The sequence below is a fragment of the Hermetia illucens genome, chromosome 3 (genome assembly GCF_905115235.1).
Source record: "Hermetia illucens chromosome 3, iHerIll2.2.curated.20191125, whole genome shotgun sequence".
Lineage (NCBI taxonomy): Eukaryota > Metazoa > Arthropoda > Insecta > Diptera > Stratiomyidae > Hermetia > Hermetia illucens.
In genome coordinates, this window is record NC_051851.1 from 36,242,447 (window position 1) to 36,269,014 (window position 26,568).

At 42.4% G+C, this 26,568-nt stretch overlaps 2 protein-coding genes across 4 annotated transcripts in view; both read left to right on the forward strand.

Moving 5' to 3' along the window:
• The first annotated feature begins 698 nt into the window (after window positions 1–698).
• On the forward strand, window positions 699–1,403 carry LOC119650967 (tigger transposable element-derived protein 1-like). The gene has a single exon (XM_038054223.1). The coding sequence runs from the start codon at window positions 699–701 to the stop codon at window positions 1,401–1,403; it is 705 nt and encodes a 234-aa protein (XP_037910151.1).
• Window positions 1,404–14,861: 13,458 nt separating this feature from the next.
• The window catches only part of LOC119650787 (ankyrin repeat and fibronectin type-III domain-containing protein 1), a 320,628-nt gene continuing 308,921 nt past the window's right edge, over window positions 14,862–26,568 (forward strand). For all 3 annotated transcript variants that reach the window (XM_038053902.1, XM_038053903.1, XM_038053904.1), the window contains exon 1: window positions 14,862–15,089. The gene's annotated coding sequence lies outside the window, so the exon portion shown is untranslated. The remainder of the gene's footprint in view (window positions 15,090–26,568) is intronic.

Here is a 26,568-nt window from a genome sequence, read left to right on the forward strand (position 1 = left end):
CTAAAACTTGATAAGAAACTTTCTGTTTAGACGGACCTTCATATTCTAAGCGACAAAATTGTTTAACCAAAAATGGATCAAAAAACCAGCAGTAAAGAAAAAAGAAAAAGGAGAGGCAAAGGCAAGTTACTAATTTAAAAACAAAAATGGAAATAATTAATCGTTTGGACGAAGGAGGGAGAACCGCGCAAATTACTGTTTCCTTGAACGCATGCGCTATCAGACAGATAAAAAGGAATGCGGAAAAAATTCGAGAGGATATTAAGGCCGTCATTTCTTCACCAGGAAGTACCATAATAACAAAACAGTCGTAGTCGAGGATGGTTTGGCAAGTTTTGGTTTGCATAATTTAAAATTGACTGGGGAAACGGCTAGTCCTGATTGTGATTGAAAAAAATTCAGGACATGCTTGAAATTATTATTGATGAAGGCGGTTACAGCTCCAGACAAGCTTTTAATGTCGATGAGTCAGGACTTTACTGGAAGCGTTTTCTATCACGTACATTTATTTCCGAGGAAGAAGCTACACACCAGGCTTCAAACTCTCCAAAGACAGGTTTACAAGAAGTGCCGCTAGCGATTTCAAACTGAAGCCTCTACTGGTGTCCAAGGGCCTTAAAAAATATTTCGAAAACCACGCTGCCAGTTATTTGGAGACTTAATAAAAAGGCTTGGGTAACTTCGGCGTTATTCACTGAATGGTTTGGTTTTTTTCAGGAGTCGAAGAATACTGTAGGAAGAACAACTTACCGCACAAGGCTTTGCTATTAGTCGATAATGCCCCTGGACATCCTGCAACTCTCAACCAAAGCGATGAAAATGTGAAAGTGGTCTTCCTACCACCAAATACCACTTCTCTGCTGCAACCCATGGACCAAGGTGTAATTGCTACCTTTAAAGCATACTATCTGTGTCGAACTTTCAGGCAGTTAATGGAACGATTAGACGATATAATAGCTTTGGATAAAGATAGTCAATTATCAATTAAAGAAATCTGGAAAAATGTTGATATTCTCAAGGCTGTTGAAAATATCGAAGCTCCTTGGAAAGAGGTAGCTAGTGGCACAATGAACAAACCCTGGCGTAAAATCTGCCCAGAAGGGGTTGAGTCTCCTTCCTGCATTGATATCGTCAGCGATTCAGAAATCAACAGAGAAATTCTTGAGATTGCGAAAACTATAGGCTTTGACGAAATCGATAAAGAGGATATATTTGACGTAATTAATACTCCTGAAGTGCCACTTTCCAACGAAGAATTGTTGAATATTGTAACAGATGGCACAGAATTAGTACAACCAAATTTAGACGAGGGAGGAAAAGAGAGCAACTGGTCAACCAAAAAAATTTCTAAATTTTTGGAACACATTGAGAAGGAAACCTGTACATATGTATATCTATTCTAAGAACATATACTATATAATATTTGAAATGCACATATAGAACTCATACTTTAATATCTGTGCAACTCTATATTAAATTAAAATGTCTTGTGTCAAATGTCAGGAATAAAATATAAACTTTTCCTGACGCTTTCTCGGGTAAAAACAAAAGTCCTGTTTTGCATGGCAAAGTCAACTTATATAAATATCCCCACAGCAGAGGTAGATATATTATGCAACTGTTTGCAGAAATTACTTCCAGATGCAAGCAATAAGATGCAGTGGCGACTTTCAGCTTTGTTAAGAAGTCATTACTCTGAAAAGGGGGTGGGGGTGTATTTAATTGAGTGAAGGGTTTCTGTCTGCATTTTCTGCGCATTTCTTGATTTAATTTACCTTTGGCATGTTCTGTCCTTCTCAATGCATTGCATATCACAGTAAGAATCTTATCTTTTGGTAATTTAAAATAAGATTTTTCCATCTGTGAAGTTTCCAGTATATTACATCTATTGCTTGGTATTAGTTTAATATACCCAGACCTCATAAAATATCTTTTTCATTTGGAGATTTTTAGTTTTGAAAGTTATGCACATTTACTTGATTAAAAATACCACCACATTCTATTATTCATTTCTATTTAAAATATAAATAATTTTTTTTGTAAAATTGGCATGACCGGCCTCTCCAAAAAAATGGGTTGTTGCTTTTAGAGTTTGCAATTTTTATCAATATTCATCCTTTAAAAGTTTTATGGTATTCTGAACTATGATTTCCAGATTATCATGAACAAGGGTTAAACAGCCTGTTTTCAGGAAACAGGATTTTCTAAAGCTCCACTCTTCTACTTTAGGACATTAGCTTGAAAGTGCATTTATCAGTCCAGGCCCATGGTGTGGTCCAGTCATTGGCTTTACGCTTCAAAAAACATTTTTGGCCTCTAAAACTTTCAGAAGGAATGAGGGTTGGAAATGTTGAAACTTGCTATCATTTTGCGTTGAAGTAGAAATACTCAGGATTTTCATCATACAGAATTACACATTTTATAGTCGCCTTGTTGTCAGCAGTATGCTTCGTAATAATCCCAATATAGGGTGGTAATCAACCTCGATGTCAATATACCTTGGAAATGGCGGCGAGAACAGGACTGGTAGTTCTAAACACCGGATCCACCCCAACGTTCCGGCGCCCGGGCTGCGAGGGAAGCATTCCAGACGTAACCCTCGCGTCGGAATCACTAGTGCCGGTGGTGGACGGGTGGCGAATTCTGGAAGACTTCTCGGCAAGTGACCACCAATATATTGTTTTCGAAGTGGTGGACATAAACTCTCGGTGCGCGCCACCCCGGCGATCTTTCTGTGCATGGAACGGCGCGAACGTCGTGAACACCGGGAAGTTTGTCGAAACTGTGGGAACAGGTTGGGCTACGCTGAAGAGTACTCCTGGGGGCGGTGGCGCCTCAGCTGACACTGTCGCAAATTCAGTTATGAACCTGATAACGACGGTCTGCGGAGCCTCCATGCCCAGGAAGACATCGAGGCGCGGCAAACCTTTCATGTATTGGTGGAGAGTGGAAATTGCAGAGCTCCGGAAGGAGTGTCACACGCTTCGCTGCTTAACACAACGTCTAGGCGACCGGGAGGAGGCATGTACCATAATGATGCAGTACAAATCAACCAAAAGGAGACTCCGCAGCGCAATAAACAAGAGCAAAGCTCGCTGCTGGCAAGATCTGGTCGACGAGGTGAATGGGGATCCGTGGGGACTTGGTTACAAACTGGTAACACGGAAAATCGGGGCTCTGCGGAAACCCTGTTCACTTAAGGCCGAGCAGATGGACCGCATTGTACGGGCACTCTTCCCTGCGCACCCCGTATGGGATGATGACGTCGGCGTGGAGAGCGCGGAGGACTGTACACTTTTCTCTATAAAAGAGTCGGAACAGGCAGTCCTCTCTATGAAAAACAAGAAGGTGCCAGGACTCGATGGTATTCCAGCAGAGGTATACAAACTGGTATTCCAACACCCGCCAGACCTACTGCTCGGCGCATTCAATGCTTGCCTGAAAGAGGGTATTTTCCCTGCTCATTGGAAGGTTGCGAGGCTTGCGCTGATCCAGGGAAAGGCAACCCCGAATTGCCGTTTTCATACCTCCTACTATGTATGCTCCACACTGCTGGGAAAGTGCTCGAAAAGCTCATCAGAAGTAGACTCGCTGAAGCGATACGCGCTGCCGGAGATTTGTGTCACCGGCAGTTTGGTTTTAGAGCAGGGAGATCGACAATTGATGCTGTCATGCCAGTCGTGGACGCCGTTCGACCAGCAGAGGCACATATCCGCCGAACTCGACGGGTGGCGCTCCTCGTAACACTTGACGTCAGAAACGCCTTTAATTCCGTAAGATGGAAAGACATTCTAGGCACACTAGACAATACTTTCCACATACCGAACTATCTCTTACGTATATTGAGGGACTATCTGAGGAACCGCTCCCTGCTCTATGAAACACTAGAGGGTCAAAGGTGGATGGAGGTCACGTCGGGGGTAGCACAGGGATCCATCCTAGGGCCGGACCTCTGGAACGCTACCTATGACAGTCTAGTTAAACTCGACATGCCAGTAGAGTCGCGCCTAGTCGGCTATGCAGATAATGTCGCAGCGCTTGCTGCTTGATGCACTGTCGAACAGGCGCAAAGCAGACTCGGCATATTGATGCGACGGGTAAGCGGATGGATGACTATTCATGGTTTCATCCTTGCACTGGAAGAAACTGAAGTAGTCATCCTGACTAAAAATAAAATTCCGACCCTGCGTCCCATATCGTTCAGCGAGTTGATAATCGAGTCAAAATCAGGGGTAAAGTACCTCGGGTTGACTCTTGACTCAAAGATGAGCTTTTCTGAGCAAATCAAAGCAGGAGCAAACAAGGCTGCAGCTGGAGTCTTGGCGTTAAGTAGGCTAATGGCAAACATTGGGGGTCCTACGTCTAACAAGCGACTCATCAGGAGACGAGTTCAACGCAGTCTGTCCTGCTCTACGGCGCAGAGGTATGGGTTGGCGCTCTTAACAAGGAGGTATATCGTAAACGCCTCGCGCAAGTACAGAGACGGGGAGCTTTGCGAGTGGCGTCTGCGTACCGCACTGTCTCTGAACCGGCCGTGATGATGATGATGGGAGTGATCCCCGTTGCCCTTCTTGCTAAGGAGCGTTAGGCCATATACAAGCGCAAGGGAAATGAGCCAAGGGAGGTGGTTGTTCGCGAAAAACGACAACGCACTCTAGACGAGTGGCAGCTCTCTTGGCAAAATGAAACTAGAGGCAGATGGACTGCGCGGCTCATCAGCAACTTAGGTGTGTGGCTGAATCGGAAGCATGGTGAGACTATTTTTTTTACCCAATTTTTAAGTGGGCATCGAAGTTTTCACTCTCACCTGCACAAGATTGGAAATGCGCATTCTCCGGATTGTGTGTTTTGCAATGGAGTTGTGGACGACGTCCATCACACTTGTTTTTCCTGTGGAAGGTGGGATGGGGTTCGTCAGCAGTTCTATTTAAACACAGGGGATCTCTCTTCAGACAACATTGTCGAAGAGATGCTGAGGACTACTGACAGGTGGAACTGTGATAGAACTCGACCGGTGGAGAAGTCAGTTCCCTTCCTCCTCTCCCCTCCCGTTGGTGAAAGGAATTCCCTGATTTGAAGGCGCCGCAAGGTGGGAGAGTTCGGGGACTAGCCCGAAGCAATGTGACAAACGGTTCCAGGCTAGCTCTCTGACGATGGTGAGATGTTTAGTTGGTAGTCCGATGATGTACCGAATCGAGAGTCCAACACTGTGTGCGTAAATGCATTTACCTACCCTATATATAAAAAAAAATATACCTTTCGGATTGAGTCGTTTGTTGATACGTCGATTACGAAGATCATTATGGAACACCACTTCATCCAATTTACACTGATGCCTGAAGCCATTTCGTAATGCTGTTCAGCATTGGCTGATAACATTGATCGTAGATATTTAAACCGCTCAATTCTGGGCAGATCACGGTTACTGACGGTGATAGTGTGTGTTTCATTAGGATCGGTCGTCAAAAATTCTGTTTTATTCAGATTCAATGTGAGACTGTGGTCGTAAGGGGCGACCACTCCATTTTTTGAACAAGTTCCTCGAGATCAGTTTTGCTAAGATGGAATTTGCTCCTTAGACTTACGATCCCTCATGTCTCAAACGAAAATTTAGCTTTAGCCTGGCTTAGGCTTAAAGTGCCGGCGGTTTTAAGAAGGCTATAATTCGCACGCTTCCCTTGCTCCGATAATATAAAAAGGAAGGATTTCTATCTGTTACTACTTTCGGTTACGTTACTTCCAGGGCAGAAACCGTTAATCATTCTTTTTTAATACTTGGGTGCTATGCTCAAAACGAAGGGTCCATGGACCAAAAAAGTGATAGTAAGTTGCTCTTCGTCTGGTCCGATCCAACATTAAGTAGATGTGGACTTAGGATCATGCATACCCCAAACAAAAACAATCGAACTTCACTTTCCGGGTCGTGGCAAAGCAATTTAACCCAGGACACGAGTTCTTCAGGTACTAAGTGTTGCTGCTGTTATACGTTTTCTCTGGATCTGGAAATACAACGTACAGTGGGCGTTGCTCCTAACAGTCTTTCTCAATGAGTAACCGCACAGTATGCATTGCGTCAGTAGTTCCGTAGTTCTTGAGAAACCCGACTTAATTTGTTATTTGAACGATGGATCGGGCGGTAATTTGAATACTCGGCCGAACTACCTTTCTTTTTCCATAATGGAACCGTGATGCTTTCTCGCCAATTAGATGGTATTCTGCCTTCCACAACAACTCGACTGAAGAATTCACTGAGCCACAGTGTTGGTTCTCAGCTCTTCGTTTTCCAGAGTTGAGATTGTTGCTTTCCCTGATTTCACTTGTTTTATTGCTTCCTCAACTTCAATGGCGCTGACAGGTGGAATTGGTCCAAATATCAGCAGTGCTTCTAGAAGCGGAGGAAGAACAAATTATTCTGTTGAAGTCTGTTCGAAATATTCTTGCCATCAAACTTTCGCTGCTCGTTGATCTGTAAACAAATTAGTGTTCTTGTCATTAACGCAACAGAAGTGTTCGATATTCAGATCTCTCTCGCTATCACGAGTGTCCAATTTACCGTAAAGATCTCTGTAATGGGTCGCTCGGGTGATAACGAACGCTTTCTATTCTTCCTGATTGGTATTCTTGTAAATTTATTAATTTTATAATCATCATCATCAACGGCGCAACAAACGGTATCCGGCCTAGGGCTGCCTTAATAAGGAACTTCAGACATCCCGGTTTTGCGCCGAGGTACACCAATCTGATATCCCTAAAAGCTATCTGGCGTCCTGACCTACGCCATCGCTCCATCTTAGGCAGGGTCTGCCTCGTCTTCTTTTTCTACCATAGATATTGTCCTTACAGACTTTCCGGGCTGGATCAACCTCATCCATATGGATTAAGTAACCCGCCCACCGTAACCTATTGAGCCGGATTTTATCCACAACTTAACGGTCATGGTATCGCTCATTGATTTCGTCGTTATGTAGGCTACGCAATCGTCCATACTCATGTAGGCGGCCAAAAATTCTTCGGAGGATTCTACTCTCTAACGGGGCTAAGAGTTCGCAGTTTTTTTTGCTGAGAACCCAAGTCTCCGAGGAATACATGAGAACTGGCAAGGTCATTGTCTTGTACAGTAAGAGCTTTGACCCTATGGTGAGATGTTTCGAGCGGAACAGTTTGTGTAAGTTGAAATAGGCTCTGTTGACTGCCAACAACCGTGCGCGGATTTCATCATCGTAACTGTTATCGGTTGTGATTTTTGACCCTAGATAGGAGAAATTATCAACGGTCTCAAAGTTGTAATCTCCTATCTTAATTCTTCCCGTTTGACCAGTGCGGTTTGGTGTTATTGGTTGGTTGGCTTTTGGTGCTGACGTTGCCACCATATATTTTGTCTTGCCTTCATTGTGTAGCCCAAGATCTCGCGTCAATCGCCGCCTGCTCGATCTGGATGAAGGCAGTTTGTACGTATCGGGTGGTTCTCCCATGATGTCGATATCGTCAGCTTGGGCCAGTAGTTGGGTCAACTTAAAGAGGATCGTGCCTCTTGCGTTTACCTCAGCATCACGGATCACTTTCTCGAGGGCCAGGTTAAAGAGGACGCATGATAGCGCATCCCTTTGTCGTAGACCGTTGTTGATGTCAAATGGTCTTGAGAGTGCCCTGGTACGGATAATATCACTTATCAGCATGTACGCTAGTTGGCGCTACTAGAGGAAATTAACCTCATCTGGTACTGGTGGAGTCCTTCTGAGGACTGGTCTATTATTCAGGTGGAAACCATTCACAACACTTTAGGACCCAAAGTTGTAATTAACTTTGACCGTCGGCTCCACTCCACTTTCACTAGTAAGCTTTATTGTAAATAATAATTTTTTTCTTACTTTTAAGTCTCTGAATCCAGTTAATTTTTTTGATCTTCATTTTGGTCACTAATTCTTTATAACCGACTATCATCGATATATGGGGGGGGTCGCTAGTTTAGAGTCGTTGAATCTATTGCGCTCTATACCTTCTTTGGAAAATAGCTTTCTACCTGTAATTTGGTGGTACCTGGAGCTAGCTACGTTCATAATCAGAGCCTATGAAGTGCTCGGGAAGCTACAGATTTAACTATTGGTGTGCAGTCAATAGCAAGTCAGATGCATCACCAACGCAAACGTGCAAACCCACTGGAAGAAGTAAATCTAACATTAGGAAATAGGAAAACATTCGACAATCCAAGCTGAACAGATTTGCCCACGTCAATATCTTTATGCCGAAAATCATCATCATCATCAACGGCGCAACAACCGATATCTGGCCTAGGCCTGCCTTAATAAGGAACTCCAGATATCCCAGTTTTACGTCGAGGATATCCCTAAAAGCTGCCTGGCGTCCTGACCTACGCCATCGCTCCATCTTAGGCAGGGTCTGCCTCGTTTTCTTTTTGTACGATAGATATTGCCCTTACAGACTTTCCGGGCTAGATCATCCTCATCCATACGGATTAAGTGACCCGCCCACCGTAACCTAGTGACGAAATCTGGAAATCGATGGAACCATGGAAGCATTCTAAAGATAGAAGGAAGGGAAATAAATCGGAACAAGAAAATTCAAAAGATACGATTACGCGCTAGATACTAAACACTCACTCGAAATTAGGCAGGAGTTAACTACCTTTGAGAAGGCGGTGAGTGCCTACATATTACCAACAGAAAGTTGACGTGACAAGCAATTCTACTGTCAGAACTCCCACGTCCTGTCAGTGAAGTCCTAATAAACATGTTAGAAGTCAAATAAAAATTGATTAGCGAACGGACAATCGAGATTTAATGCGGCATTAAGGTGTGAATAGGTGGAGGAACGTCTACCCAGGTTAATTAGTAAACATTAGGAACCTCACCATATCGGATACTCATTGGGATAATGGTTTCCTCATGGGGATTCAGAATTTACTTATGGCATCATGCACTTCTTCCAGAAGGCGATTCTGTGGGATAGAAATCATGAATTGCGAAATGACAAAGCGTGTATCTATGTTCGGATAAGAATCTACTTTTCAGTTAAGATTTTCAGATATTGAAGAAGGAATATGAGGATGCTACTTGCGCGTGGGACAACGGTGTAATAAAATTTCATGCATCCTTGGTTTGGTGCGTTCGAGTCACATCAACACCTGAAATACAAAAACGTATATCATGTGAAGCTTAAAGGGCGAATTTAAAGAAGAGAGAGATTCGTGATAAAAATTTCAAAAATCAAATAACCATTTGTGAATAAACATTTAAATTATCTTAATATTTTTGTGTAATGTGAAGTCAGAGTGGAATTTACTAATTTGAAAACTGGGATGGGACGAAATGGGAGGAAAGTGTTGCATACAAGTAAAGAGATATTGCATTTGCATGCCGTGAAACCACGGAGAATATCAAGCATGCGATTAGTTGGTGTTTTTACAGTCCGGTAATATACATCAGATCAATTTCAACAAACTGAAGTGAGCATGGGTCGACCTGGTCGAACTGGTCCGCCAGGTTGGGGGTTGGGTAGAGCTGACAACCCTACACGGAAAACCGAAGTTACGAAGCCACAACAGGAGCCTCGGACAGGATGGATTTTAAAACGACGAAACCGGCAACGACAAAGGAATAACGATTTACGCATTTTCTCATGGAACGTGCGCTCCTTGTACAGAGATGAAGTTGCTGGGAGCTGATGTAACAGCGTTACAGGAGATGCGTTTAACAGGGACCGGTTTCCTGGAGAAGAGTCGCTACATCATATATAATAGTGGCCATCCAGTAAACCATGTGCTCAGAGTAGGTTTCTTAATCAGCCAAAAAATGAAACCAGCTTTTATCGGCTTTGAAAACATAAGCGAACGGTTATGCATTTTGCGCTTGCGAGGCAAATCTAGAAATATAAGCCACATTAACTCAGAATCCCCTTTGACAATCAAGTTAGAGTTAACACTGAAGCCATCCACACAGAAGCCCTCCGCAACACATATAAGAGGGAAATAGATGCCGCGATAACCTCAGTCAACAGAGATCCACGAGATGAAGCATCAACAAATGATACTCACAACCACCTTAAGAACATTATTATAAATACGACCATCAACATACTTAGCCCCAGCCGCAAAAAGAGTCGGAACGGTCGATTTGACGATGAATGTAAGCTAGCAACGGAATGGAAGAATGCCGCATACCGAGTAATGTTGCATTCTCAAAGAACGCGGGGGCACGCGCGGAGACTTATCACGAACTCCTTCGAGCGGAGAAGCGACTTCACAGGCGGAAAAAGGAAGCCTGGAAGAACCAACAAGTCTGTGAACTAGAAAAGTATAGGGAGAAACCGCACCAGGCGCGCAAGTTTTACCAACAAGGCAGCAGGATGAAGCCTTATACACCTCGATGCTCATCCTGCCAAGACAAAGAGGGAAATCTGATTTCCGACAGAATGGGCATATTAGAGCGATGGGTTGAGTACTTTGATGAACTGCTCAACAACCAAAATATCGGCGAGTTGGAGGTCCCGCCAACTGAAGACGACGGACAAATACTGCCACCACCAAGTTTAGGAGAAACAGTCCGTGCAATTCATCGGCTAAAAAACATAAGCCGCCAGGAGTCGATGGAATTACTGCCGAATTGGTTAAATATGGAGGCGACCAGTTACCCCAAGTGGTTCATCAAATTGTGCTCAAGGTATGGGACAAAGAATCAATGCCTGACGATTGGCAATGAGGCATTATCTGTCTCATACGCCATACGCCCAGAACATCATTGGCCCATACCAAAGAGGCTTCACTCCAGGCAAATCAGCAACAGATCAGCTTTTCTCTCTGCGGCAAGCGATGGAGAAACTGTTGGAATATGGACAACAGTTCCACCATCTATTCATCGACTTTAAAGCCGCCTATGATAGCATAGCCAGGGTAAAACTGTACACGGCCATGAGAGAATTCGGTATTCCGACGAAACTAATAAGACTGACTAGACTGACTCTGATTAATGTGCGAGGCCAGGTAAAAGCAGCAGGATCACTCTGAAGACCATTCGACATCAACAATGGTCTACGACAAGGGGATGTCCTATCATGCGGCCTCTTTAACCTGCCCTCGAGAAAGTGATCCGTGATGTTGATGTAAATGCAAGAGGTATGATCCTCTTCCAGTCCACCCAACTACTGGCCTATGCTGACGGTATCGACATCATGGGAAGAACGACCTGAGACGTACAAACTGCCTTAATCCAGATCAAGCAGGCGGCGATTGGTGCGAGATCTTGGGCTGCACATCAATGAAGGCAAGACAAAATATATGGTGGCAACGTCAGCTCCGAAGACGAATCAACCAACAACATCAAACCGCACTGGTCAAACACAAACACGAAGAAGAATAAGGATAGGAGAATACAACTTTGAGACAGTTGACAATTTCTTCTATCTAATGTCGAAAATCACATCCGATAACAGCTACGATGATGAAGTCTGCGCACGGTTGTTGTCAGCCAACAGAGCCTATGTCAGCTTACAAAAACTGTTCCGCTCGAAACGTCTCACCATAGGGTCAAAGTTTTTACTGTGCAAGACAACGATCTTGCCAGTCCTCATGTATTCCTGGGAGACTTGGGTTCTTAGCAAGAAGAACTCTTGGCCGCGTTCGAGAGAAGAATCCTCCCAAGAATTTTTGACTCCCTACATGAGGATGGACGACTCCGTAGTCTACATAACGATGAAATCTATGAGCGATAGCATGACCATCAAGTTGTGGATAAAATCCGGCTCAGGGGCCGGGTCAATTAATCCGTATGAGTGGAAATGACCCTGACCAGAAAGTCTATAAGGGCAACATCTATGATAGAAAAAGAAACAGGGGCCGACCCTGCCTGAGATGAAGCGATAGCGTAGGTCAGACAGACAGCTTTTAGGGATATAGAATAGGTGGACTTCGGCGCAAAACTGGGATGTCTGGAGTTCCTTATGAAGGCAAGCTTAGACCGGATATCGGTTGTTGCGCCGTTGATGATGATGAATGACGAGTACATTGTTATGCATCACGCAAAAAGTGAGGAGCTTACCAAAGGGATACTGGTAGGGAGATAGACTGACACGAACATGAAATTAGAAGTGAGTTTGAGTGTTTTAGCTATGACAATATCATAATCTAAAACATGGTTGACTTGACGGAAACGAATAGACTTACTGAAAGCCAAAATGACACCACCGTAGCTCTCCTCCCAAAACTTTGCTATTAGATTAAAACCCGAAATAAACTTTGAGAGGGGAGAATGGTTAATATTATAAGTTTCTTCCAGGGCAAGAATATCGAAGTTGTTGCTATTAGCATAATATTCTATGTTGGATTTATTTGCCCTTAGGTTTCGAATATTATATTGAAGTATATTCACCATTATACCAAGGGAAATTAGGTGATCGGAGATCTTACTCTTAAGTTCCTGATCATCTGATCTTATAATAGATTCACTGAGCATTAGCAATATTTTCCTAATTTCTCTCTGATACTTCGCTACTACAACGTAGAAAGGATTTTTATAGACAGGGGGAGTTGGTTTGAAAACATTTGGAAGTGTCTCTTCTTTACAACATTACTAAACTTGGCTGATCCTCTAGCAATTCTATTAGAGTTCAGAGCTCCTTTTACTGGGAGGAGGAGGAAAACTTATCATAGCTACCCGAACCTTCCAGTGGCTATAATAATTGATTGACTCCCGAGCAGCTTGAAGTCGTTTGGGAGAACTGATTTTTCGGAATGACATTAGATTGGAGGGAGACCAAAGAGTGTAAGTTATCAAGCTATCGAGGTTATGGAATTGCTACGAAACAATATACCGCTGTCAGGACTGTTTGGAGGAGAGGGTCTAGAATACTCAATCACTAACGTACACTCAGGGCTGTACTAAACAAATGGGAAACATACCCACCAGGAGACTTGGGCTAGAGAGTCAACCGACATTCAAATTGTAATTCCATCATCTTGCGGGGCAATCATCTTATCAAAGCGGTCCGACCCTTAAAAAATAATTAAAGTAGACCTACCACCCGTGCATCAAGATTCATTACAGATTTTACCAGTGATACTGATTTTTCTTGGCAATTGGGTTCCTTTTCTGCATCGTCTAGAGGACATGATATTTTTATCGAACCTAGTTTCTCATGGAGTCAAGCATTTGGGCCAATTCGTTCTGGGGTCCGATAAGTAGACATGAACTGAAGTTGAATTGAAGTCTGACCGTTGAACATGGAACGGTTTTTACAACAAGGTAGAGTTGTTGTTGGTATTTTTAATGTGCCTTAATTCGATATCGACGTTAATCTGGGGCGGTTTTACTCCTAAGTTATCCGTTATTATGTTGGAGTTTATTTTCCACGATTACCGCTTTTCCGAAGTTCTAAGCATTTAGACTACTTCGAGTTGTCAGGTAATAGTTCCTAGCAAAGTATACACCGTGCAAGACTAACCAACTTCAGAATACATGTAGCCCATCTATAAGGAGCTTTGAATTCCTATGCATATATGTCGATGAAAAATGGCTTTAGTCAAAAAGGATCTCGAGAGCGCCACTGCCACTAGTGATACAATGCAGATACTGACAAAACCTCTATATTGATGCGGTAGTCCTTCTACCTAGGGATATGACCAATCCAGCCAACATCGGCAAGAATTAGTGTTGCATTAGCTTAAAACTTTACAGCATTGAATTCTAGGATTACTGGACATTCCTGACATAGACAATTTGACTTCATCGCTTCCAACCAGCTTTATAACCTCAGACATCAAGGGAATTAGCTAACTATATAGCAATAATTCTAGCCAATTGAAACATTGCTGCGACGTATTGGGCTTCATCCAGCATACTTCACCATAACACAACAAATCAGGGTCAATTAAGATCCTGACTATTCAACTCATAAGGAGGGTAAGGAGAATCTGCCAACATTGGCACCGCTCTCTGAAGATTGTTATTTTCTCTTGAAAAGGATTTGACACTTATCCATAGTATTTTGCAGTACCAGATAACATCCTTGAATAGACAACGTGAAGTCAAGCGGTGTCTGAAAATCCTCTATAACATACCATTCCGAGTCGGGAGAAAAGGATTCGTTATAGGAACAATGCATAAAACTCAATGTCTATTTCAACATTTAACTTGGAGAAGTCTCAACCCCTTTTCTAGCATTTTCACATACGCTCTACTGAGCGATACCGCATACTATTGTATTACGTGCTAACATACCACAGGGAAGGTTAACATCTTAGTTCCTTTCCACCACTTCGAATCCTTCTCCAGAGTGTAAGTGGAGACAGTTAATGTCTTTCCTTTCCTTGAACAACACACCCGGAACAAAGAGCAAATAAATATCAGCTACGACTACCATTCGCGAGGAAAACTTGATTATGCCAGAGCAACGGTCACGTGCATGGTTGCGTTCATTGCTCTGAACCCGGTCCCAACCAATCGATTCCTTCCTTATGTACTTCAGCAATCATTTGCACATTCCGATGAAGCATAAGTAACACTCCAATTGAATCAATGAATTATTCATTCGTGGACACTTGTTCCGAGAATAGGATCCATTACTGTGACCCTACTTTCCTCACTTCTTTCAAATTCTCATATTAAACTTATTTTATTCCTTTGGAAAAGCCGACGTTCATCAATTTAACGGTTTGACTGAGTGACGAACATTCCACCACGTATGGTGTTTTTCGCCCCGTCTGAAAAAAGCTCCAATAGTTTGCATCCTTTGAGTCCTTGCGACTTCCCCTTCGTCCTTGTGAAAGGCGCTTTTGCGGCGAATTCATACTGAAAAGCTCGAGGATTGTCTAGTTTGCCTAGTCCAGGACTTAGTCGCATCATGACCTTTGTTTCGTTTTGACGCGATTCCGGGACATATTCAACGGGTTTTCTGTAGGACCCAACGGGTTGAAAGAGGTCCTCAGCAACTGTCCCCTAAGTGTTGTGTGTGTGTTATGTTTTTTTGCCTTAAGGGTAGTGATGTTCCCTAGTGGGTGGTGGTGACACGGCTTCTTGTGGCATTGGCAGTGGCGATAGAGTGATATTATTCCAAGTGAGGGTGATTAACGGTGCCCATAAGTATGCAGTTTTGTTCACTCTATTTGCTTTCTGTTGTCGATCCTTAGTTGGTTTTCGTCCTTTTTTATTATTATCCTTTTGGAATAAAATTTTGCTGGTTTGTCGAGACGGCCTGATTGTGTCAGCGGGAGGAGTCTTCTTCGCTTCTAATTAAGTGCTTGACTGAGTGTGAAAAGGTGTTTTGTGATTTATCCCCATTCGATTACCGCAATATAACAGGATTAAGAAGGCTGAACCCTATTAAATAGGCGATATACTCGTATTAGATATGTTACCGTGTTAATAAAAGTTTGGCGTTAATTTCAAAAAGAGCGACAATAAAAATAAAAGTGGATATGCTTGGACGCACGGATTTCGACGGATTATTTGCAATATCTCCTCTGCTGTCGACGAGATGACGAGGACGTAAGATAATTTAGGGTTCAAAGGAGGACAGGTTTAACGATGGAATATATTCGTGAACGGCATATACGTGCGGCAGTAATGTTGCTCCTGTTGTCGTAAAATAAAGTAGCAAAGTCAACCTTTCGTCATAAAATCCCATTTACTTGGCAGTCAGCCGGGGTCATTGCAAAATGGACTCATAACAGGACTCTCTGACAAATACCTCGGGATGAGATTGGATGTTCAATTGTTTCAACTGTGTTTTGATTGATTTTTTTTTATTGCAGGTTTTAATGGTTTTGAAAACTTATTTCATGAATTTTATGGGTGACGTGACCATAGTCTTAAGCAATTTCGAAGCCAAGATGCCTCTTGACACTTAATTTCCTTTTCTTGTATTACTTTTATTATAAGTGCCAGCGCCAGTCAATTTTATGTGGTAATTTTTAAGCTCTGTAAACTGACCATAAATAATCCTGGTTATGACCAAACATTAAAATTTAAATGGATCTAATGGGCATATTCTTACCCCAAATATTTTTAATTGTTTTAAAGAAAAGAAGAATCTGTAACCCTTTCCCTTCTCAAAAATTATTTAAAATGTCCTGAAAACTGCACCCTGAAGGATAGGGAACTTTTAAAAATATGAGGAACAACAGTTAAAAGGTATGAAAGTAAAGGTTAGTCAGTCAAGGACCTAATTCTGGTTTTTAATTTAATTTTTTTTTATCTCCTTCTTTTATTTTATTGAATTCGTAATAGTGCCTCTCCCTGTTTTCTGATCTGAACAGTTAGTCCTCTAGCGAGATTAGTGGTTGTTGTTGTTCATTCACATAAAAATAATTTTCGTTTGAAACGTTGAAACTATAATCCAACTGTTCTGATGATAGCAATAGCATAATAACAACATCAAGCGAGAAGTAATATATTAAAATTTAATTAAGTATACTAGTAATTAAATCCAAAGAGTGAATACAAATATAGCGCATAGAAAGTAGAAAGTTAGGAAAAAATCAATGTCAAATTGAGTTTTTACGGGTGCGGCGTACCATTTGGAAGTGTTTTTAGGTGACATCGAATAGGCCAGGAAAATAACGGAAATCCTTGGTAGGTCATGGAAGCGGTAGACATTATACTGTTAATGAATACGCAGATTCATTATCACCATCACTTCGCAACAACCGGTATCCTTGGTATGAATTCCAGACACCCCTGTTTTGCGCCGTGGTCCACCAATTCGATATCCTTGAAAGCTATCTGGCGTCCTGACCTATGCAATCGTTCCATCTGAGGCAGGGTCTGCCTCGTCTTTTTTTTCTACCATAGATATTGGGGGCAGATTTCGACAATTTGGGTCAGCCTGTACCTTTTCCATTGCAGAGTTATTGCAAGCATAGCTAGAGATATAATGCCGGATTCCTGAAGCATTCTTGGTCCATATGAATGACATACCATTGTTTGTATCTTTTTTTTTGCAATATCTTGTTCTTTCCTGGAAACTTCGGGGTCGTCAAATATTTGGTACAATTCATAGTTGCATCTGATTCGCCAGTGGTTGTCCTCCCTTTTAGTTCCTATTATTCTCCTCAGGGACCCTTCTCTTGAATGTATTGACCAGTTTTTCGGAAATTTGTATTAGGGTTCACGTTTCACATCCATAGTATAGCCCAGGCTTTATTACCATTTTGTAGGCTACTTTGCTTCCATGTATATGCAACTAACTTTTAAAATCGGCGGGACCGTTTGTGAGCTTAATTTGACGTTTTATTTCGTCCTCCGTCATTCACTTCCATTTTAAGTCAGTTGTACACCTAAGTCTTCTTCTTTTCCTTTAGCCTTTCTCCCGTTCACAAGCGGGGTCGGCTCGTCGTGATCGGTTTCGCCATTTGACTCTATCGAATGCCTGATCTGGGTGCAATCTCGAGACTTTTAAATCCCCATCCAGCGTATCAAGCCACCGTTGTTTTCATCATCATCAACGGCGCAACAACCGGTATCCGGTCTAGGCCTGCCTTAATAAGGAACTCCAGACATCCCGGTTTTGCGTCGAAGTCCACCAATTGGATATCCCTAAAAGCTGTCTGGCGTCCTGACCTACGCCATCGCTCCATCTTAGGCAGGGTCTGCCTCGTCTTCTTTTTCTACCATTGATATTGCCCTTATAGACTTTCCGGGTGGGATCATCCTTATCCATACGGATTAAGTGACCCGCCCACCGTAACCTATTGGGCCGGATTTTATCCACAACCGGACGGTCATAGTATCGCTCATATCGTCCATCCTCATGTAGGGGGCCAAAAACCTTTGTTTTGCCCGGTCTTTTAGTCGTTTACCATTGACTTCGATGTTCAAACCAATCTTGCCAAGTGAATTCTCGTCGGCGCGAATTGTGACCAGGTCTTGCCGCGTCGACTGAGGTGGACGCCCTAGCATTTCTTAGAGGGTTGTGACTCAATCCGACCATCTTTTTTCTAACGACATTGGATGCATTTTCTTGGTCGGCCTGTCACGGGACTTGTCAGCAAGGGAGATCAGGTAGGATTTGCCATAGTGGAATAACTCCAACTATACTCTGTTTATTTCTTTCCCTTATCTTGGCATTTTATTTCTGTTTTACTAAGGATAGTACAGAGTACGTTGCCTAAAATAGCATGCTATGTTAATAGCATGGCAGAGTTGTACACCTAAGTATAGAGTGGAATCCCGATAATTCGTATGGTGATGGCACTGACGATTTGGTACGAAATATTTGGAGTACAAATTAACGGGAGTGCAAAATAAAGAAAGTTAACCCTGGGAACTAGCAAATTTGTATGAATTAACTGTAAATAAGGATAATCGATGTCCGAATTATCGGGAATCCACTGATTTTGTTAAATTGAAGATTTGTAGGACTTGTAACCAGTGTGCCTCTTCATAGAGAGCAATGTTCTTAGGCAACAGGTAACTCTCCAGTGCCAAACTGGCTAGTAGAGATGTCAGCTTATCTCCTTGCTTTAATCAGGCATTTGTCTTAAACGCATCTCTCAGGTTATTATTGATTCTTACCTGCGTTGTTATGTGGGACATTGCCATTTTAGTAACGCTTACCAGTTTTCCTGGAATTCCCAAGTCAAGCATCATCTTGTGCAGTAGGTTTCGTTCAATGTTGTCATATGCCTTCTACGAATATCCGATGTACATCGCTGTTTCCAACATTTTTCCAACACCTGTTTTTTTCTTAAATAGCTGGTCACTTGTCGATCTTCCAGTTTTGAAAGCCTCTTTGGTATTCACCAATTATCTTATCAGCGTATACAGCGTATAGTCGATTTATTCATTCTAGAATTTTCATAAGATTTTATGGAACATAAAAAGTAATGGGATGCCCCTGTAATTGTCAAATGTCAACTTGTCGCCTAGGACATACCACACTTTCCGACCACTCTCATGGAATCCGTTCGGGGTTCCAGATGGAGAGAACCAAATTGATACCTTCCATAGTTCACTGATCGTCTGCTTTGATCAGCGGGGATGTCATCAGGTTCAATGGTCCAATTATGATCGACCATTATTCTTGTGAGTTCTGGGTATTTGTGGTATTTGGTTGTGGGTAAGGGTTTGACGATTTCTTTGAATTAAGACGTCCATGTTTCACATGATTCACTTTTATCCCCGATGATTGCTCCATTTTTAGTTTTGCAAAACGTGGTTTTGGATTGATATCCACGCCTCTGGTTCTCTACTACTTTGTAAGCTTGGCTTGTGTTGTTGCTCGCGATGTTGTCATCAATTCTTCGGCGAAAGTCTTCACTTCTTTCCCCCTAATATTTTATTAGTTGCTCATAGGAAATTTTCGTAATTTTCTCCCTTCATCCTCGTGTTTCGTCCTATATGTTGCCAGTATGCCTCGTTTTTTTTTGTGAAACGCTTCCGGGCATTCTTCATCAAAGCAATCCTTTTTCCAGCGCCTGGAAAAATATTCAACCACTTCTTCTGCTATTGTTTCGCCTTTTAGGTCATACCAGGTGTCATCTATAAATCCTAATTATTTTTCCAGTTTTGTTTTGTACTCTCCCGCAATTAAATGATTTTTTGGCTTTTCGACCTCAAATTTTTGAAGTGGGTAGGCTTTCATTCCCTGGGTCTAAAATTTTCACTATTTCTGGCCGTGTGGCCGAGTAATAAACAAACCTTTCTTCTCCTCCCATTTTAGCAACCACTTTTTAATATCTGGAGTATCCCTTCCCTTCGCTGTCATTTTTTATCGGTAGCTAATTTTCTCTAGATTTCCTTCTCTTTGTGGACAAAGTTAGTTAACTACAATGAGTGACCTAGTCCTTCAAAATGCTGAAACTGTTCCTCTTACCGAGTCATTATGCTTCCCGGCTTGAATTGCTTTTTAAGAATTATTAACTTTATTAACTTAATTTGAGTAAATATGGATATTAGTTTTCTGAAGCTTGGACACCGTATAGAAGTGAGTGTTTTTTTTCAAATTTTTCGATTGTATAGTTTCTGGCAATGGTCGGTTCAAAAAACCATTACTTTCAACCCCTTGTATTCCCTTTCTTTCCAACAAATGCCAAAACTAAGACTCACTTCGACTACGAGTACTAATCGAGACAATACATTTGATACCCAATATGATTATATTCGATGAAAAAAAAATTGACATGCCCTTTTTGCGTATATGAGGACCCCCTTAAACTCAACGTAGAACGATGCACTTTACTGCATTCATAGTTCCCACCTTCCCATCAAATTTCGGGTCAATCGGTATAGCCGTTTATGAGAGAAGTGCGTCCGACAGACAGATAGACAAACAGGTGGACAGACAGATAGACATTGAACTGATTTTAAAAATGTACACCATGTTCTCCATTGTTATTTTCCATGTATGATAATAAGGTGAATCGTTATGTCCAAAACGATTAAGATATATTCGATAGTCTCAGAGTCTGTTCACAAATTGCGTCACGAACTTCACTGTGGTGATGTTGGATAATGCAGAACGTCCAGAATAATTTCGGTGTGCTCAACGTCCTTTTTCTGAAATATCTCATTCATTTTGACGTCCTTAAATGGAGTACGCATTGATTAAATGCATTCGGCGGTAGCTTATATTGAATCATAAGGACGTTGGTCCTAGTTCGCCAAATTACCGATGGGAATCATGTCTGCAAACACACAATGTTTTATCAGATCAGAAATAATATGCAGCTCCGGCTTCTTTTTTAAAAGTCATGGTCCAAATAGAGGGTGGGCGTAGTAGTACAGAGTCAGCAACCATCTTGGGGCTTGGCAGTATTGTTAGAAGTGATGGACTAATAGTTACTCAAAACTCTCAGGATTGGACTTCAGGTCCAATATCTTGTTGTTCATAACTCCTAGCTACATCTCGATCGTTGTGAATATGTGGTTTGTCCGGGAATCTTGATCCTTAGTGCATGGCGAATACTTATGATTCCCTTGTAGTGTCCGTCAAAATTACTATGCTAATTTGTTTCCGAAGTTTATACCACTTTACACTACTTCAACTGTAAATATTGTCGGCTTTCCACTAAACTTTCCAGAATTGTGCTCAATGTGACTATTATGCTCAATATTACTGCAATTTTGCTCTTCAAGGGATGAATTTAAGATAGTTCTTCTTTTGATTTTTAAGGTTTTGTGCAAAACAAAGCCTTGTTAAAATCGGTTCATTGTTTGTCTATATGTTCGCCTTTTTGATAACTGGATTAAAATCTTCTAAAGATACTGGCCTGGAAACGCCGGTGGGTGAGATTTTTGGCCACTAAAACCACCCCGATCTCTCCCTTAACCCGCGGAACCTTCAACAGCTTGGCCACTTTTCTTTTATACATGGGCTCCACAACCCTTTCACAGTTTGCCACAGTTTGATTGAATCCCGATCGGTCTAACATGGTAGCGATCTGTGCATAGGATTTTTCGGTATCAACATATCACCCAGACTTTCCATTAGATTGTTTCTTTCTTCACAAATCTTGGACGGTGAAAGAAGGTCATCTAGGACTCCATCGCAGTTTAGACGATCGGGTGAAGTAACCTGTATGGAGCCCTGCGGGACATCCGCCGAGACACCACATTCTTAGTGTCCGTAATCGTTGACATTTATTGTGAAATAGGTGGAAGCACTAATCGCTGTCAGAGACTTTCATATTAAGCTTCAACTGGCTGAATTAAACGCATTTCTCTCCAATGGTCACCAACATGTAATAAATGCTGGTACTAGTCTTTCCGTGAATCGCGTTCTTGGCCAAGCTAGTAATCAATTTGATGCCATCAATGGTTGATCTGGCTTTACGAAACCCATACTGCTGATCTGAAAGGGTCTACTTGATTCTCAAAACTGTGAACAACGTATTATAGATTACCCAGCTAGTGAGAGAGCGAAACATAGGGTTGCCTAGCTAGAGGTTTGCCAGCCGTAGGCTTCAGCACCAACTTATATTGTTTCTATTCTATACGGAATGTTTTCTCTAGCAACCACGTTCATAGATAGATTCATAGATTCACCAGTAGTTGAGTCTTCTACTGCCGAAGTGCATCTCTTAAGCATGGACATGCGTCACATACTTTAGCTAACTTTAATCGGTTGGTCTTGCCTAGAAGTGTGATGATATGCTCATGCAGTGTTCTTGAAGATCTGGTTGATATCCTTTCCGGCTTTGAGTATGCTGCTTTTCTGATATGTTTGAAGATAATTGCTTGTTGATCGTTGTGGGTGTAATCTTTGGTGGTGCCAGGACATGCGTCAATGCAAGACTGATGAACGTCAGGTCTACGATTAAGACAGACCTCTGTTCCCGAAAGATACTTCTAGCACCTTTGTTGTCCTGAATTATATTCAACTGCGCAAAAGCCTCTAGTAGACATCCGCGCTTTACGTAATTCTTTCTACTCCCGTTCAAAGGGCCACGCATTAAAATCGCCAGCAAATACTTGGGACGTAATTTCTTGCGTCGAAACATGTTTGGGTAGTATATTTTCATATTCACGCAATATGGAAGGGGGAGGAGGTAGCAGTTGTACACATATGGTAAATACCGTTTATTTTCGGGCGGACACATACACACACTCGCTGACTGACTGACTCATGATCCGTTGTATTCCCGCATCGGTGCTCCACCGGTCGTGATGGTTTCTTCAAGATTCTCTTATGGTAGCAATTTCTATTTCAGATTCGTAGGTCTGCTCAAGTAGGTCCTGAGCGATCCTGAAACGTTTGATATTTTAATAAACTTCATTTTTAAGGTTTTGTGTGAAACAAAACCTTATTGAAATCAATTTGCTGTCTGTGTGGTTTTATTTGTTGAGGAAGTGAAAATTTCACACACTGGTCTGGGCACACCAATGTATGGGATTGTTACCCACTTAAACGGTAACCGTCTTTTCCTGCCCGGCCCAGCGGAACCACATAAGGTATTACATCACGGGGCGGAGTCAGCTCACTCTAGCTAGGTCACTTTTCCGCACCAGATTTTGTGATATCAGCGCCTGTCCTAGAGTGTCCTTTAGATTCTAGATTCCTCCATTCTTCTACAAATCTCAGGCAATGGAAGTATACATGCTCTGGGTCCTCTGGGACTCCATCGCAATGTGGACAGTCGGGTGAGTTATCCAGTTTAAAATTGTACAGGTATTGGCGATATCCTCCGTGCCCCGTGAGAAACTGGGTGAGATAATAATCAATCTCGACATGTCGTCCCTGATGGCAGGAATGAGCCCGTGTGTCCATTGGTTCTTTCCCGAGCGTTCCCAACGCTCTTGTCATCTATTTATGGATCTCTCCCTTTCAGCGTTCTTCGTCTGCGATAAAGGGGAGATAGACTTCACATTGTGTATGCTTCCCATCTCATCTGCCAAGATATCAATCTGCATCGTTCCCGAGATGACAAATGCTGCATCATCTGAGACTGCACTCTGTTCGTTAGCGTTAAGTGACATCCGCAACGCTTCCTTCAAACTGGGATCGCATAGAAGGTGATTGAGGTCACCACCCTGGCTATTAGCAACCTTGAAGTATATCGTGGCCCTCACACGTTCGGCAGATTCCTTGCCAGGCCCATACTTACAGTGGATGATTTGTCGTAAACATACTGCACGTGTTGCTTATAAATGAGCTTCCTGTCTATCATCACCCCCAAGTATTTGATGGATGTGATTGCGGATTCTAATACAGGCGTCATTTCTCCATCGGCGCTTAGTGATGAGGACCGTTTCCGTTTTTCCTCCGCAAGTATCAGACCAAAGCCCTCTAGCTAACTTTAACAGCGCTGGTTGTCTCGCTCCACCACCGTGGCTTCGTGCATAAGGGGACGATTAAGTACATCGTTGTACATGATGTTTTGCAGTAGTGGGTCCAATACGGAGCCCTGCGGTACACCCGCGGAAAGAACGTACTTCTGGCATCCGTCTTCGGTGTCATGACAGAGCCTCGTTTCAGCTAAATAACTATCGACGATAGCAGCGAGGTAGGCGGGAAAACCAACCTTCGCTAGGGATTTCCGTATTAGATTCCGATTGGCTAAATTGAGTACATTTTTTACTTACGGGGTTACTATCTCGTAATATTTGCTTGTACTACCCTTCCCGTCAATTGCATCTTCGGCCAAGCCAGTAACCAATCTGATGGCATGAATGGTTGATCTGCCTTTACGGGATCCATACTGCCGAGTTGAAAAGCCGACTATTAACAACTGGGAGTAATCTATTATAGACTACCCGCTCTAATATGCTCCCCACAGTGTCCAAAAGACATATGGGTCTGTAAGAGGAGCTTCGTCCGCTTCCATGCCGCTGGAAATATCCTTTGGACATGCACGCTTCGAACAACTCAGCCAACATGTCCGGTCTAGATTTCACGGCAAGGTTAGGGCCTTATTCGGTAATTCGTCCAGGCCTGGCGCTTTATTGTCTCCCATTCTACCACAGATCTCTAGTAGCTCGTCTCTGATGACAGGGGTTGGTCTCAGTTTATTCATCTAAACTGCATATGTGTACATATAGTGACGATATATTAGAAACAAAAACCGTTCTTATCGAAGTCTTCCAATTTTCGGTTCTCAATTTGTTTTTATTCAAATTCTCTTTGTCTTATTTATTGTTGTTTCTGTCACTTATCTCAACAAAGAGGAATTTTATTCAACAGGCGATACACCTGAAATGTGCATCCGTATTTGCGCCCATTCCTGCCTATTCTCTGTAAAAAGAGTTTTATCAGCGTTCCAGGACTGCCCGTATACCCTTGAGCTTAATATTACAATGACAAAAAGTTCATACATTAAAGGATGTTCCATGGAGCGATTCATCCAAATAATTGCTTTTTTCAGTTTCAATTTCGTCGTCCATTCATACTTCACACTAGGATTGAATTTATAGAGAATGTTGCATGACATTGCGTGGTTGTAGGTATTCGTTCCAATGCTTTGTCCAAATGCTTTCCTACATCTAAACAAACATAATCCTAAATCGTCTTTTGAACGGTCCAAAAGGGCAGAGCCGATAGTAAGCTATTGGCTAGGCTATTGTGTGACATTTTCAAAGGCGTCGTTCTCGACAATCGGCAGGACTTTCTCTGGTCAAACATACAAATGTTCGCATGTTATACGATGAATAGCCCCATTATTGTATTTTTATAATAATGTATACTTTCCTTCCGATTTTTTGTCATCAGTTTTATGAATTTTCGATGGAGCAACCAGGAAGAATAGATCTCATCCAAAACGAAACTCTAACTTGGAGTTTTCCATATTGATAACTAAAACTTTGGAAATTTTATGATACCTTTCAACTATCTTTTGAAAGTGAAAGTAAAGCTTTTCGCAAACAGTTGATTGACCTTGGGAGGTTTGGCAGGTTTTATGACTAAAGAATAGCTGATGAAGTTTGAAGTATTGGTAGTGAAGTATGACCTGTGATATGGAGTTTAAGAATACACTTAAAGTCTTGCCTGCTTGTCGTAAGAGGTATCTAAAAGGGACTAATATCCTCGGAATTTTGAAACTCTAAATCTGGGTACGAACTGACCTCATGAATACGATCTTTGACTATTCAAAACGAATTACGATTCGTTTCTGGAATATGCGCACGCTTCTCGACAACGGCATCGAGGGGCGTCAGAATGCCCATTTCCCCAGCGATGTAAGTTCGGCATTCTGGTCCTAAGCGAAATAATGTGGTGGGATTCTTGCGGCAATGCGCTTTTATACTCTATAAAGATGAGTGGTAGAAGACCCGAATCCGGTATTCAATTGTTTCTGACGACTACCACAAGGTGCGGTTTCTTGACTTGGGAGCCGTTTTCTGACAGACTTCTAACGGCAACATTTCGGTCCAAGTTAGGGACCATTATTCCGATATAGTTTCGAAGAGTGCTTTCTCTTAGCAATCATACGCAGTTCAGAGGAGAGAGAGTGCTATTTGATCAGATGGTTATCTGAATGCCAAGGTGGGCTTCGACAAGACGTTGCTCTGACATATGATGGGGAAACACGATCTTGGCGGCTGTGGTGTAATGGTGAGAGGTTTGTGGATTTCAGGAATATCTACTGTCTTGCTATTAGAGGCACACTGTTCGAGCACAAACCCTGCGATAAGGTTATTTAGGCTTCAAATCCTCAATATACGGCGGTCAACATGAAGGTCCTAGTGAGTTAACGTGTGTATCTAGCGTGTAGGCATAATCACACAATCCTCTCCGGACACGAATTGATTGGAGACCACAAGCAGAGCTCCAGAGTTCATACTATACCAGTGGATGCATCATCAAACACCTATGCGCAACTAAAGGGTACGGCACCCGAGAAGAACAATGAAGCCCATGGTGTTTTACGTAGGCACCTGTCGTGAGACTTAATCCTACGGTCCTCTTCAGACATGGATTGATTTTGTGACCACAATCAGAGCCCCTCTGAGACAAGCAACAACGGTACCAGTCTATACCAAGTGCATGGCTTAGCATTCATACTGGTGGATGGAAGAATTACCTAAATCTCTACCGAACTATGGAGTACGGCACCCGTGTTTATACGCAACACCACGTCGAGGCCCGAAGGTCTCTTCTCGCTTGAGCACAACCACAACCACCATG